Genomic DNA, 16,339 nt, shown 5'->3' with positions numbered 1-16,339 from the left:
TAAAAAAAAAAAAAAAAAAAAAAAAAGAAATTAGTATTTTAAGATTTTAAAATGTCATTTAGTCAAAAATTTTCCTGACCAACTTTAACAAAAACTGCTGCCCCTTCCTTTTTCATTAATGTTTTCCATCTAAAAACAGCTGAGAAGTATATGGATGGGAACAGAAAAGCATGGATGCAATTTAACATTCTAACTCTTCCAGCTCTCCTCTCACTTGGAAAGTAGCTCCCTGTTCATGTAAATATTCGGGACCCTTGTAAAACAGGGGATTTTTATTTAAGAATCATTTCTCCACGTGGTTTGTTATTTCAAATCAGGAGGTGGTGCAAAGCACAGTGAAACACTATGTTTTCCTTTACTTCTCGAAACTTATGTGGGTTAGGAGATAGTACATGTGGAACATTGGAACATTGGGATAAAATACACAGACAAGTTCTGCAATGGCTTTATCAATAAATAGATCAAATGTTTCTTCTACTTCATATGTTAAGTACTAAATTAAACCTCTAATTCTTCACATATATGAAGTTCTATCAATCTATTTACACATTAAAAACACAAACACACATAAGCATAAACATCAAAATCTGGGATTACAAAAGCTGTTGTCTGTGTCTGAATTAATAACTTAGGTTTGTTTGGGGAAAGACACGTTTTCTTTTTATATTAGCATTGCCATTTGTGGAACATAAATTTAGATAGGGGAGCCAAATTATTCTTTGATAGTTAACCCATCAACAAAATTGCTAGTTAAACGTGATTTACCATTTTACTTAATTTTTGGTGGTATGTAGAGTAGTAAGAACATTAGGAGTTTTTTAGATAATTGAATGCAATTTACACATTGTTCTTTTTTTCCTGTTTGAACTCAGTTAATGAATAAACAAACTACACTGTGACTATGTTTACATAGCATATAAACATTAGATGAAAAGTGACAAATTCAGGCCATCATCCAGCTATTTGAAAACATTTATCTTGATGACACTAAACATCTGGGTGTTTCAAAATACCAAGAAGTTTGTTATCCTACAGATAAAATATCTTAATGACTAGTTCAATTTTTACTTATCTGTTGCATAAAACTGCACATTTGCAGGAATGCATCTGTTCCTGTTTCAGACACAATACATACTTTTTGCATGGGTATAGTAAATCCTCAGGTTTCAATATTTTGTTATCATTATTCCCAATGCATCTCTTAGCTAGAAAAACATCTTTTATTTCCCTTTCAGAAATGTTGTCATTTGAACAGTGTGAATTAAAAGGCAGAGGATTTGCCAAATCAAAGTGCCTTGGTATTACAACTTTCATCAATCATAGGCCACAAAGGTACTAAATATAAATGTAGAGGAAGTATAACACAATGAACTATTCAACTAAAATGCTATATAAAACATTTTCTCTTCCATTGTATTTTTAAGCATTTTGTTCTTCCTTAGCTCATCTGGTTATGCCATCCAGACTAAACAAGGGACTGTGAACTTTATAATTTGATAAAGTTGATGTTCTGGTGATGGTTTGGCATGATTATGGTAATAAACATGAATTTTGGTTTTGGTCATTCATTAGATCGTTATTTGTCTGCATCTTTGAAGATTGGCTGTTCCAACCTCTGCTACATTTTCTTAAATTAGTCCAGTTGAAGAAACAATCATTGCTAAATAGAAAAGAAGGCAAACATCTTTATAAAGTGGAATATGTGTTTTGGCTGTCAGCTTAAAAGAAAGATCAATGTTCTTTTTTTCTTTTTACCACTTTAAAAATAATTCTATGTGCATTTTAATTAAAACTTTTAAGTATTTTATATCAAGATCGTTTGTACTCCCCACCAGAAGAAGAAAAATGGGTGTTTAGGTGAAAATCAATTTCCTGAAAGCTGGAAACTATTGGGGCACTAAAATAACAGGCAATTGCATAGCACATTTCATCTCCCAAGCAATGTACCTTTAGGATCACTCAGAACTGAACCAAAGGCACTGATGACCACATCAGCTTTCAGTTGGACTATCTGGTCTTCATCTTCTTTCCATTTTCCAGCTTCATCTTGTTCTGTCCGAACAAATTGCATCGCAACAATTCTTCCACCTTTTACTATAACTTTCCGTGGGGAAAGGAAAGGCAAAAATTCACACTTTTCTTCTTTAGCCAGCTCCATCTAAAACAAAACAGAATGGAGAAAAAAACACTTGATTTTAAAAATCTAAACAATATTTGACTTTATTTCAAATATACATGCTAACACATATAATATTTAAGTCGACATGAAGCTTTTTCTTGTACCAACACTGAGTTTCCATTATAAGCTATTCACATTTGGCAAATCCCTAAGTCAAGGAGTCTTTGATTGGAACTGGGATGAAAGTTTATAGATCATGGCATCTTAAGATATTTGTCACATTCTAGGTTTTGCATGCCCTATTGTAGGTGATATGAGTTTTATGCCTATAGTAGCCTGGTCTTCTTATGCTTTTATTCCTATAAATTAAGCTTTCTTTTAAATTGTGCCACATTTGAAAATAAATATTCCAATTATTAACAGGTTGTGCATATTGAAGCTGGAAAAAAGTCAATGAAGTGGGTGAGCCAATCTGTGCAAGTACAGATTAGAATAGTATGTAGAAGAAAAGAAAACTAGAGAAACTGTGGAACTAAGAAATACTTTTAACAAAAGTATTTTTGTTAAAATATTCTTCCTTTTATAAAAGTACAAATATTTAAATGTAAATCTGAAGAAAGAGAAACAAGCCCACTCCTCCTGACGAATTTCCATTTCTTCCCTGTCTCTTCTAAAATTTGTTCTGCCATAAAATGAGGAATAAGATACTCTGGTTTTTCATATCTATACAAAGATACTGATTTATATAGAATGTTAACATTTATTTATTTGATTATTTTCCACTTTGGGGGGGGGGGACGAAGGTCTTTGTCAATGTAATCTGAACTAGTATGTTGACTGTTCTTAAAACATTTTTTCAAAGTAGAGAAGTGCTATTGAAGATGCTTTTTCTATCCATGTGGAATCCAGGTGGATTCTCAGTAGGACCTCTGATGAGTGAAATTGAGAAGGTACGTGTGTGAGGTGTCAAATCAAGAGTTATGTGAGCTGAATAAAGATGGAAAAACTAAGAAATAAAGTAACTTGTTCAATGTTGGAGTCATCTTTCAGAAATCTGTCAATACCCAGAGTTACCTCGTTCAGCACACATCAGAATCACCAGGGGGCTTATTAAAAGAGACTGCATGGCACCACCCACCTCTGGAATTTCTAATTCTGAAGATTTGGGTAAGGCTTGAGAATTTTCATGCCTAACAAATCCTAGCTGATGCTCTGTTTCTGGTCCAGGGGATGCTCTTTTGTGAATCACTGTCTTATTAGACTATAGCTGACTGACTCAGATCTTCAGTAGTCTATACCATGCTTTCTCAATGATAGTAATGTTGCCCCAAAGAGCTATAGCACATAAACAGGTACACAGCAAATCTATGGTATTAAATTTATAAGGGAATTATGATTAGGAAAAAGTACTTTAAAAGACTCCCAAGGTGGGAGAGAATATAAAATAAACAGTTTGGAAACCTTAGTCTATATATTTGCATGACACTATTCAGTCTATGTCTTATTTAGATTATTTTCAAAGCATTTCCCTTTAAAGTCTTAAAAATTGAACCATGTACATAATTATATATACATTTCCCTTTTCATCATTAAATTAAGAAATTCATAATAGAAAGAATAACGGATAGAGGGTGGGGTAGAGCAATTGGATATAGGCTCAAAGATAGAGCAATTGTGGGGCCTATGCAAAGCCCTGGGTTTCATTTGCAGTACCACAAAAAAATAAAAAATAATACTAAAATAATAGATATGCCGGTAGTAACACAAATCAGTGGATCCAAAACTGGTAAGTCCTTAAAGAGGGAGATTATAAGTAAGTGAAATTAAATCAGGTTTCCAATGTGCTTCTACTGCTTCTTTGGGATAGGTTCCTTGTATGTAAGGTGGGGATAACAGTATCTAATTAACTAGTATGTAATGCTATTTAGAATAAGTCAGAAATGTAAAGTGCCTAAAAAAGGATTGGTCTATGGAACTCACAAATAAAAGTTATTTATACATAGTTGCTATTCTCTGAATTTACTTTCCCCACAACCATTCAAGTATTCACTGCAGCTTGGCATTGAGACTGTTTTCAAAAAAGAAAGGTAGTTCAATTTTTAAAAAAGTCTAAATAAATGAAGGACAAAGACAAATCTGAGACCCCTCTTTAATTTCCTATAAAATAAAATTGTATGATTTCTAGAAGGCAAACCATTCTTAAATAATTTGAATTACAAAATAAAAATGGCACCGGTATGTAAGATATATGTTCTGTATCTATTCTGTCATATTTGCATAATGTAACACCTTATAACTTATCAATATAAACAAGTTTATTGTGTTTCCAAAATGTCAAGTGATGCTAAATTTTAATGATAATGCCACACTTGATTGAATAACAACATCAAATGTTTACAATTTAAATAAATCAATATACCATGCGTATTTATAATGGTTCTATTTTCTGTGGAGAACATAAAATACAAAACTCTGTGACACATTTTTGGAGACTGATTTAGGAACTGGTTTGTACTATTCCAACTTTCTTGTGTACTAATTCTTACTACCTATTATTATATATAGATAATCTCATACTTTTTGAGAAATTGGTACTAAATTTGGGAAACAAAAATTAGGTTTAGCTAACATCAAAAACTTTTTAAGATTTAAAATAAAATCTTAAAATATAATAACAAGTAGGAATTTACATCAGCATCTATTTAATAAATCTATCTAATGAGATAACAATTATAATATTGATAATGGGTTTTTAAATGTGTTTTATATGTAAATTTTCATCTTCACATTGAAGATACTTTATAACACCTAGTTTTTAGTTATTAAAATATTTAATTTCAGAGGGATCCAAGATGGCGGGCCAGAGGTAGGCTGCATTCTGTGACACTCTGTGACCCAGGTCTCAACAAGTGGGAACACTGCTTTGCTGAGAGTTATAGAGGACCCCCTCCACTGCTAATCCCGGCCACCGTGCTGCACAGGGCCCCAACCTCAGCATTAGAGCAGGACTCTTGACTGGGACTAGTCGCCCACACAGGTCTCAAGGGTACCTTAGTGGGACCACTGGCATCAGCACCAGCGTGCAGAATTCCCAGACACCACGCCCATGCAGAACACTCAGCCCCTGCCCACACGCAGGAACTCCAGTCACCACTCCCAAGGAGACCCCCATCTACCAGTGGGACTTCCCTGGTTGTCTACATCTTGGGACTCAGCAGCTACTGCCATAGTCCCCTACTCAAGATAGCCTGCCTGCACTGGGGAATTCACAAGCTCTGAAGAAAGCCAACAGCCACAACACTGCACACTACAGACCCATCTCTGAGAGGTTCGCACAATACTATCACCTGGCTCCCCCCACCTGACCCAAACCCCCATCACTGAAAACAGCAGCCTTCATCTTGAGTCACCTCCATCACCATCTTTAGTTGGGACAACAACCTGTTTGGAACACTGGATAGACAGGTACACATAGTTTCTAATACCTCCAATCTCCAGCAGCAGCTAACTCCGCAGAGTGACTGCCCAATACAAAACAGCCCTCCATGGCAGGTGCGCAGCCAACAGAGTGCAACACACAAAAGACCTCTGGACAGAAAGGTTCCTAATTAGGAAGTAGAAAAGGAGAGGGTGAGGGAGATACACATTATAGAGTAATTTAGAGGCAAAAGAAACAATCAGTGAGGTGAACAGAGAGCCTATATTTTTGGAGCAAATTTTTACCATATGCACATCAGATAGAGCACTAATCTCTTTGATATATAAAGAACTCAAAAATCTTAACACCAAAAAAATAATAATAACCCAATCAATAAATGGGCCAAGGAATTGAACAGACACGTCTCAGCAGATGATATCCAATCAATCAACAAATATATGAAAAAATGTTCAACATCTCTACCAATTAGAGAAATGTAAATCAAAGCTACTCTAAGATTTCATCACACCCAAGTCAGAATGGTGGCTATTAAGAATACAAACAACAATAAATGTTGGCGAGTATGTGTGGGAAAAGGCACACTCATACTTTGCTGGTGGAACTGCAAACTGGTGCAGCCAACATGGAAAGTAATATGGAGAATACTTGGGAAACTATGAATGGAAGCACCATTTGACCCAGCTATCCCACTCCTTGATCTATACCCAAAAGACTTAAAAATAGTATACTACAGGGACAATCAATGTTTATAGCAGCACAATTCACAATAGCTGAACTGTGGAACTAAACTAGAAGCCTGCCAGTTGATGAATAGATAAAGAAAATATGGTATATATACACAATGGAATATTATTTAGCAATAAAAGTGAATAAAATAATGCCCTTTGCAGGTAAATGGATGAAGTTGAAGAATATAATGAATGGTAAGTGAATTAGCAAATTCCAAAAAATCAAATGTGGAATGTTTTCTCTGATACAAGGATGTTGATTCATGATGGGGTTGGGGGTGGGAACATTGGAGGATTAGAGGAACACTACATAGGGCAGAGGGGTGAGAGGGGAAGGGAGGGCGCATGTGGGTAGGAGAGGCCGTGGAATGAAATAGACATCATTACACTACTTTGTGTACAACCAGAGATATGAAAAATTCTGCTCTATATGTGTAATATGAATAATTCTGTCATATATAAAAAATTAGAATAAATTAAAAAATAATTAATTTCAAACTAACTTTGTTTCTCCATTGTAACTAAAAGGACAATACAACACAGTGAATAAGTATGCCTTTACAGATTTAGTACTCAGCCTCAGGCACTCTGTTCCTTTCTGACCTCACTTGAATACCAGTATATGAGAAAGCATTACAGGTTGACTATTCCTTGTCTGAAAATTTAAAAACAAAATGCTGCAAAATCCAAAACTTCTGACCACTGACAAGGTGTCAGAAATGGAAAATTCCATACCTAACCTTATGTGTTGGTCTCAAAGTTTTTTTAGACATACTAAAAAAACATTATTTGAAATTATCTTCATGCAAAAATGTTGTTTCAAATTACATTCAGGCTACATGTATGAGTTGTATATGAAACATAAATGGATGTCATGTTCAATCCTGGGTCCCATTCTCAGGACACTTCATTATGTATATTCAAATGTTCCAGAGTTTTAATAAACCCCAAATCTGAAAAGCTTCTGGTCTTAAGCATTTCAGATAAGGGATACTCAAGCTGTAAAAAGAAATAGACTCAGAGATAACAAAGACATATTAAAGAAAGGCAAAGCTTAGCTGAAACCCTCATTTGGCTGAAACTAAACTGCAACTGAATTCTATTTGTTCTCCATTTGTAGGACAACTACAGAACACAGAGCATGAAAGAATGTGACTTATGATTCTAGTGGCTGTACATACAACAAGGCAAAATGGAACAGAAATGAATCTAATCGTTGGTCAAGAGGTTGTCTGGCTAGATAAAGGCTGTGCTCAGTGGGAAGAGATGAGTTGAGCTTCCCAGTCTAAGTGCAGAGATACTGTCAAGTCATGAAATATAGGAATTAAGGAATGGAGTTCTGAACCCAGTGTTGTTAATGAGTTGATGAAGACTCCGTGAATCTAGATAAAGTGTTAAGTTTGGAACAAAATGAGTATCACTTTGCAAAGTGGAGAGGAGAGACACAGAACACATTATCTCAAGATAAAAAGTGGAAATATAAATATCATTTAACTAAGTTTATTTGCTAAATAGTAAACTCCATCACAAAAAACAAAGCGTAAAAGAATATCTTATTTAACTTTCTATCCCCAGTGTCCAGAAGTGATATTCAAATAATCAATAGTTGGTAAGAATAAGCAAATGGACACTCATAGGGATGCCAAACAAATCCGAATATACACTAGCCAATATGCCCTATGGAGGGGCATCAAGATAGAACACAGCTCTATCTATGTGTGTCTATCAAAATGATTGGCATAGAGTAGATCTTAAACAAAGATTTATTTACCAGGAAAATGAATAATTATTATCCATCTGGAGGATATTCAAATTAATGAAAGGACACTCATCTAGCATTAAATTGAATGAAAATCCAACCCATCCTAATGCAATTAAAATGGGGAATGCAGAGTCTTCTGCATGGCCAGATCATCCTACATTGTGAGGATAAAAATATAAAAGAAAATGGTGTTCCTCCTCAGTTGTCAGTTACTCAGCCATCAGAAAATGATAGAGCAGATTAATCAGTAGTACTAACCGTATGCAAAAGACTTAATGTTTTGTTACTCAAGTTGTATTAGCTATCTGTGAAAAATAATTCACAGGTCTCAGTGTTAGTGCCTTTTAACACCAAATGTTTGTCAATAGTCATTAGTAATCAGCAATTTTGATTTATGACACCTAGATTTTAGTTATTAAAATATTCTGCAAATTTGGTATATGAGTATTTCTGTTCATGGAATGCTCTTTCTCTTTCTCTCTCTCTCTCTCTCTCTCTCTCTCCACACACACACACACACACACACACACACACACACATTTGTTTGATGGAGCCCTTTCTTATGAGGGACAAATGGTGTATCAAGCATACTTGAAAACCTTTCTTGTCCTTATCACTATTAGTAATCACTCAGGGGAATAAAGTAGTAAGTAACTATAAGGTTTCATTGTTTAGGTTCTATAAATCAGTTTGTCACTTGCTTTTCACATGGTATAAGGATGGTGAAAAAAACATTTTTCTTAGCTTTGATTTTCTCTTCAATATGCAAGAAAGATATGTGGTTGATGCTGAGTGAAATAAAAATAGTGTGCTATAGCATGCAATAACGATCATCATTTTAATGATTAACTTTATGTAATGTGATGATTTGGTCTGATTAATATTACAGGCATCATACTGTAGAAATTATGAAACAACTTAATTTACTATAATTAAAAGCATGATGTCAACTCATTTTTAGATTGCATATAGGCAAAGTAAGCATAGGTTATAAACTATAATGAGCAGAACTGAAAGCCAGCATACATTAAATTCTGGAATAACTTCTAATATGACAAAGTTTAAGAAGCAAAATTAAGAAATACTATTCTTTGAAAAAATTATTCTCTGATAGCAATGCATTTAATAGTTTACCAATTCTGTAAGAATAGAAAGACTTCAAAAATGCTATATGAATAAAAAATTTGGTAATCTTCTTTGGCCAGTGGTAATCCTAAAAAAAACATTATCACATTTTATCAGTAAATTATTGTATATATTTCAAGCATTTGTAGCTATACAGTTCCATTCAGGCATAAATTTAACAAAACATTTATTAAGTACCTCTATGTACCAAAAAACAATGTTAGGTGCTGCATTAATAAAATAATCCCACCTTTAAAGATCTTCTAGATTAAGAAAATAAGCCACTGTGTTCACTGTGTAACACGACAAAGAAACAAAACTATTTGCTTGACAATATTGCCAAATAATCCCTAATTTTCCACTAAAAATAATGCAATGATGTTACAGGTTTTTTGAAAAGTTTTAGGTTAAATCTATTGTTGTTAGGTTAATGTACGGGTTGCATCCTTTTATCTGGAATGTGGCAGTAGCTTTTTTAAACTTTTAACCCTTTTTAATCTTTAATCAGTTCAGGGACTTAAGGTTTGAGAGCTAAACAGTAGGATTGTGGATAACAGACTGACAGTTTATTGTATTTGCATAGTTATATTTGGTATTGTATATAGAATATGGCTACCTTTGTTAAATCTGCATTTTCTAACTATTAAAAAAGGAATGTGTAGTATAAATCAATTTTTGAATTATTTGAAACAGGAGTTTTATTTGCTTAATATTAGGGCTTTGTCCCTTTTCTGTCTCTGAGGATCCTATGTAGAATCTGTTTTCTTAAGCACCAGTTAAATCCATTCTCTGGTACTAGCTAAAAATTAGATTTCTCATTCTGCTTAACAATTTAAATAAACTGAAATGTTTCTTTAAGAAATTACTTGCTTGACCAAAATTTTCAATAAATTTCTAACCCTTTTCCTAGGTTCATTTGTACACTTCCAAGATTTCTTACAAAACCTGTCAAGTCAGTTTAGAGAAAATCCTCTACTCTCAATATATAATCACCCTTAGTACCTAATCTGGTTCCTCATTTCCTACTATACCTGAGGTGATGTCTGATCACCTCATCCTGTCTTTAGAAAGAATCTGGTTTTTGTCCACTAGCCTCTCTGTGGCTAAATTCCTACTTGCTCATGCTGTGTTTGCAGTTAAACTCTCAACTAAGGTATATCAAGGGTAGACAGATATCAAGGATAAAGGTTTCTTGCTAAACTGATTTAGCATAGGTCTTAGTTAAAACTGGATTTTACAAGGAAGTGCAGAGGTGGGTCTTAGAGAAGGTTCAGGGACCTTAGTAAAGTATAGTCAAGTAAGAATCTTTATCTTGAGCACATATACTGTACTGTAATGGCACATAAAAAATTTCACACTAGTATTACAGGTCAAGAAAGGGCAGCCTAGATAAGGTATTATATAAGCTAACTGTGCAGCTAATCTTGAAGGATACATAGGAATTAATCTCTGTGAAAGAATTAGTTAACAACAAAGTTCTGGTATGAAATCTAATCTTTCCTTTGGAGAAGAAAAGTATGTAGATGAGGTAAAAGAGATTAGCTCAAACATGAAAGTGACTTGGTTAACCGTTGTGAACATGATATAGAGCAGATCCCCATTAGTGAGCCCGCATTTCCTCTCTTCTTTTGCCTGACACCTTGCATTTATTTGTAACCTTGAAATTATTAAAAAAGCTTGATACAAATTCTTTCTCTAATTCATGAGTTTGATTTCATAATCCAATCTTCTCTTATTTCCAATCTTCTTCTTATTTCTCCAAAAGGAGGATGAAGGAAAGATACCAAATTCTGTCCACCTACAAAGATCTCATCTTCCTTAATTTACTAAGCAGTTTTTTAAATATTTTATAATTTTTGGCACATAGATTCACAGTGATAGGATACAGAAAAATTTGACATATTTACTAATCTGTGGACAATAGAAGCAAAATTGCAATAATTATTTTAACTATGCAAAAAGTTTGCTAAAATCACAAGTGGAGGTTTCTTCTTTTAGTAACTGCTATGGACTAAGTGGCTAGATTCATGATATGTTTTCACTTAAAACTCTTCAAAATGGAAGAATCTTGAACCTAAACATTTCTCCAAATGTGAGTTCTACTACACATTGGATAAACATAGTCCTTACCAGTTTTATTGTGTCACTGTTTAAGTGGTAAACCCCAGAAATGCAAAGTTAGGCCTACTTGAGAGGTTTAGAATGCCTTTGCACAGCTATCATAACATAGATTTCTTCAAAGAAAATGAAATATTTTAAAACATCATTCATTTATAATTGATGACATTTTCTTAAACCTGACTAGCTCTTATTACTCCTCATCTTAGATTGTGCTGAAGTCAAGAATTCCTGGCTGCTATTGAAATATCTTACAGAATTATGTCCTACATATCTTGGTGTTTTCAAAATATCTTTTTCACTGGTGAAACACCAGTGAATTCTCTTCAAATCAGGATCCTGTCTTCTTCTTCAATGTCTGAAACCACTCTGATTTTATATCTTTTTTTAATAAATTCTTACTTTTTAATTTATTGCTTGGTCATATTTTCTTTTTCTTTGTTTTCCCTATCTTCAGTTATCTTTTAAGAGACTGGAACCAAGGATAATTATTTTTAATATACTTTTAATATTAGTTTGACATCATATCATGAGAAACTAATGATTTTCACAGTTCAATTTTAAAAATAATTATTTATGTAAAAGGAGTTGATAATTTGAGATACACACATGCTATGTAGTTTCCATATTTAATATTCACTTAAAGTCTTCCAAAGAGAATTTTGATGCCCTTAATATATTGGTTTAATCAACATGTGTCACTGATCTGCTGCACTGAACTCAAGACTGTTTGATATTTTAAGTCAGATGCCAAGTGGAAAGAACCCATGCATGGATGAAGACTGCAATTTAACTTAAGAGATGAATAAAAAATAATAGTTACCTTATGAGATAAGTTCTATATTAGCAGGAAGCATAAAGAGCCACAAAGCACAAAGGAGGGAAAAATTAATTTGTGAGGGAATTAAGGAAGTATTCAAAAAGAAAATGACATTTGGGCAGACCCATAATGAATAAATCCATCACTGAAAAATAATTTTAAATAGAATGATAAGTACTTTTTTGATAATTTATGTATGGTTTTATTTTTGTCATTTGGTATATGTTAACTGATGTGTACTTAATAAGCTCTAAAAATTACATTTTAATATTTTTATTTATTAATCAGAAAAGAAGACATTAGAAAGCAGAAGAAAGAGGGATTCTAATTTTCACAAAAAAGTTAATACAATAACAAACATTATTGTTAGATAGGCTTGACATATATACACACAAATACACACACATGCATACAGATATGTGTATATATGTATGTGTGTGTGTGTGTGTGTGTGTGTGTATATATATATATTTGTATATACATATATGTGAAATGAGATTTGAAACATTTTTAAAAGGTATGAAGTTTCCAGCTATCCCACAGAATTTTGAAAATAGCTTTAATAACTTTTAAAATACATAACCTTGAATGAGCACAAGATTTATCTGGCTTCTGACTTAGTTGCAGCATGTCCCATCTGAATTATCATAGATAGTCTAGAATTCTGACAACATCATCTGTCAGTTTCTTTGGTATATCCATATCTTGAATATGATAGATTTTTACTCACCAGCTAACTGGGATACGTTAATTGAAACTTGTTTCTAGTGTGATATTTATAGATACTGCAAAAACTTTCAATATAGAGTTGTCATTCCATGAAGAGAGAGAGCCTTCTTGTCCAAATTCTATATCACTCACATCTTTAAATACTAAAAAATATAAAACTTGGGGAATGGAAGAAACACTGATGTATTTACAACACTAATTTTATAGATGACCATACTCAGACTAGAATACATAACCTTGAACTAAGTGCTTCAACTTTTAGTTAGTTCGTTTTTGACTATTTCACACTAATTTTTCATACCATATTAAATTAAGGGGGGCGGTGGTAACTAGGATTAAACTCAAGGACACTCAACCATTGAGCCACATCCCCAGCCCTATTTTGTATTTTATTTAGCGACAGGGTCTCACTGAATTGCTTAGCACCTCACTTTTATGGAGGCTGGCTTTTAATTCTGATCCTCATTCCTCAGCCTCCTGAGCTTCTGGGATTACAGGCATGTACCACCGAGCCTAACACTACATTGAATTTTTATAATTTTCATGAAGGTAAATACACATTGTCTTGGTATGTCATTCTCCTGTCATCAAAAATATGAAAGATGTACTTACTATCTTAGTACCAGGGAGTTCCCAACATTATTAATAAACTTTGTTTACCTAGAGAGTTCGTATGTATTTATTTGTTTGTTTTTAGCTTACTCACAGATAGCCAACCAGGCTAATATCTCTCTGATCACTTTCCATGAAGAAGAGCCACTCAAATGATGTGCAGGTGCCAAATGCTGAAAAGCTGTTGTAATCAACACCCTTACAAAGTGAAATTAAATTTTTCGGTTTTAAGAGGTCATTTTGTAAAAATAGTCCCAGTTTCATATTTCTTGTTATTGAATAAAAACTAGGAAGTATCAGTTATTTGCAGAAAAATGCATGTTTAGCTAACAAGATATAGAGAATAAAACTTATAAAGCTTTAGCATGGTCATTTGATATTAAATCTTTCTGATAGGAGGCCTGCAAGTCATGCCACAAGAGTGATCCATTATGAGGCCTGCTGGATTGTATCAGAAGGATTCAGTGAAAAGGCAAGTTTTCAAATAGAAATGTATTATTTTAGAGTTACACTAACAGATAAAGAAAAAAAATTGTGACAGCAAACAATCCAGTATGATTATTCATATTACTGTAATGATAAAGTAGCATGAATCATCAAGACACTTGACCCTCTGAATAGTGAAAAGATGGGAAACAGGTACATCAAAGTTAAACCAGTTAACACCTTGACAAACAAACAGGGGGAATCTAAGAGATCCTAAGGAATACTATAGAGACTCCATGACAATATAGCAGACTTAAGGCTCTATTAAATGTTGCTGCTGTTTGGAAATTGAACATATGTACAATAGATTCTTGAAATATTCTTTGTGCATGGGGCATGATATTAAAACTAATTTTGTACCATATCCTTCTCAGTAATAATTAACAAGACCTACAAAGTCCTTCTCCAACCTTAGCCTTTGAATTTATCAACTCAAGCAGGTCTGTTGAGTCCTGACCTTCATGCCTCCTTTTAGGGATTTCCAACTGCCTAAAGCATTCTTGCAGTTTTATCTGATCTGTCAACAGCTTTTAATACCAGCATTTTGGGGGATTCTGTTATCCTGTGAAATTTAATCTCACCTATTTAAGCTTGCAGAAAGTACTGGAGGGAATTATTAACAGATTTTTCCTCATCTTCTTAGAGGATAGTGCTGAGTGATTGGCTGGTTTCCCTAAGGACCCACGGCTGAGAATCGCTAGTTTGTCAGTAGCATCCTATTTAGTATGTGTGTGAGTCCACAAGGGAGCCTGAAAGACATTTGGAATCAGAATTACATCAATATGCTGATGATGCCTCCCTCTCTTCGTTTCATCAAACCTATATCCTTTAGCATTAATGCTTTCTTAACTAAGATGGAAAGTGCATCTATACAGCATACTGCTTATGGCTCTGATTAGACAGCTGGGAACTACGTGGATGATACATTAGAGCAGTGGACAAGCAGCATCAGCATCATCAGGGAACTAGTTAAAAATGCAAATTCTCAGGCCCACCCCAGACCCACTGAATCAGAACTCTAGAGGTAAGATTTGGCAATCTGTGCTTAGCAAGCTCTCCAGGTGATTTTAGTGCACACTAAATTTGAGAACTTCTGCATTTGAGAAATTGAATGTGTTTATCATTGCAGAATCTACTGAGTGGTGCTACCTAGTTTTGAAGATTAAAAATTTTCTGTATCCAATAATATTGGTAACATATATAATCTCAAATGATTCCATGTTCTATATAACTAGCCTCTGTAATAATTTACAATTGTCTCTAGAAGATGAAAAAAATTATATTGTTCTGTATTGCCCTCTCTCAATGAATGAGAAATTCAGCTTCAAATGATGAGAAATTAGTTTTGGACATATACATGATGACTTGCCTGATGGTGAGGCAATTTAATAATGGACAAAATATTTTACTTCCAAATTTTACTCAAGAGGCCAAGATGGTTAAATCATATACATATGTGAGGAAATTCCCTGCTCCTCATGGAATGTAAAATATCCTAATATGGTGGAAGTATGCATGAGTTGGAATGGAAAACAGAAGATAAATTGGAGAACTACAAATAAATTGGGTGGATCCAGTATTACATTCTTTATGTTGGTTAAAATGTGATCTAGGATACAGTCTTTCAAAAGTCATATCTTGAAGCAGATATGTTAACCTTAACTTCCATTCTGCTGACTTCCTAGATTCAGAGTGGAAGTAACTACTGCAATATCTTCATCTTTCTTTGAATGTATACAAAATCAAGGAATGGCCATGATGGATTAAACCTGGAACTTCTACAAATACCAGAAGTCTACAATCCTAAAAATTTGTACATACTGGCAAGTGACCCAACCTTAAAATCCTGGCACACTCTAAATTATTTATTAATCTTACATTGAGAAATTTTGCATCAAATTACCAGATAAACTCTCAAGGGCCTGCCTACTGGTATGGCATTCATCCAACCTGCGTGGCTGATACTAGAAACCTTGGGTACAGATTCCCTCCAGGAATCCACAATCATTTCTTGCACCCTTTCTATGGAGCCCTACTTGTGGTAGGCAAAGAAGGAGATATGGGTGACCAAGAGAGATGATCATAAATCTTACTCTCTTGGAGATCAAGGTCAAGTAGTTTTAGAAAATGTGGTTTTCTGTAAGCTAATAATAAATAAATACCCCCAGATTTGTTCTTTTGACTTTCATTAAGCTCCAGATCAAACTGAGTTCTACAAAAGCTCTACTGCAGGCTTGTGATCTGTGATCCCAAGGACCCACTGCTACTTCAGTACTCAGCATTTCATTACTCAGCCCACTTAGCTCTGGCCTCCACTGAGCTACATCTGGATTCTCACTCTTTCCTTCCCTCAAGCTGGTCACATTGACTAATTGCCTACTTATTTATTAGCTACTCACCA

The 16,339-nt window shown here is 34.0% G+C and overlaps 1 protein-coding gene across 2 annotated transcripts in view; it reads right to left on the bottom strand.

Annotated features, from left to right (window-relative positions):
* Dpyd (dihydropyrimidine dehydrogenase) overlaps positions 1-16,339 on the bottom strand; it is a 761,982-nt gene that overhangs the window by 450,150 nt on the left and 295,493 nt on the right. For both annotated transcript variants that reach the window (XM_048814504.1, XM_048814505.1), the window contains exon 10: positions 1,948-2,158. In XM_048814504.1, the coding sequence (XP_048670461.1) occupies positions 1,948-2,158 (211 nt within the window). The remainder of the gene's footprint in view (positions 1-1,947; positions 2,159-16,339) is intronic.

This window comes from Marmota marmota, unplaced genomic scaffold, assembly GCF_001458135.2.
Source record: "Marmota marmota marmota unplaced genomic scaffold, marMar, whole genome shotgun sequence".
In the NCBI taxonomy this organism is placed as follows: Eukaryota; Metazoa; Chordata; class Mammalia; order Rodentia; family Sciuridae; genus Marmota; species Marmota marmota.
Note: the sequence above shows the minus strand (reverse complement) of the source record. Positions and strands in the feature narration are given on the sequence as shown.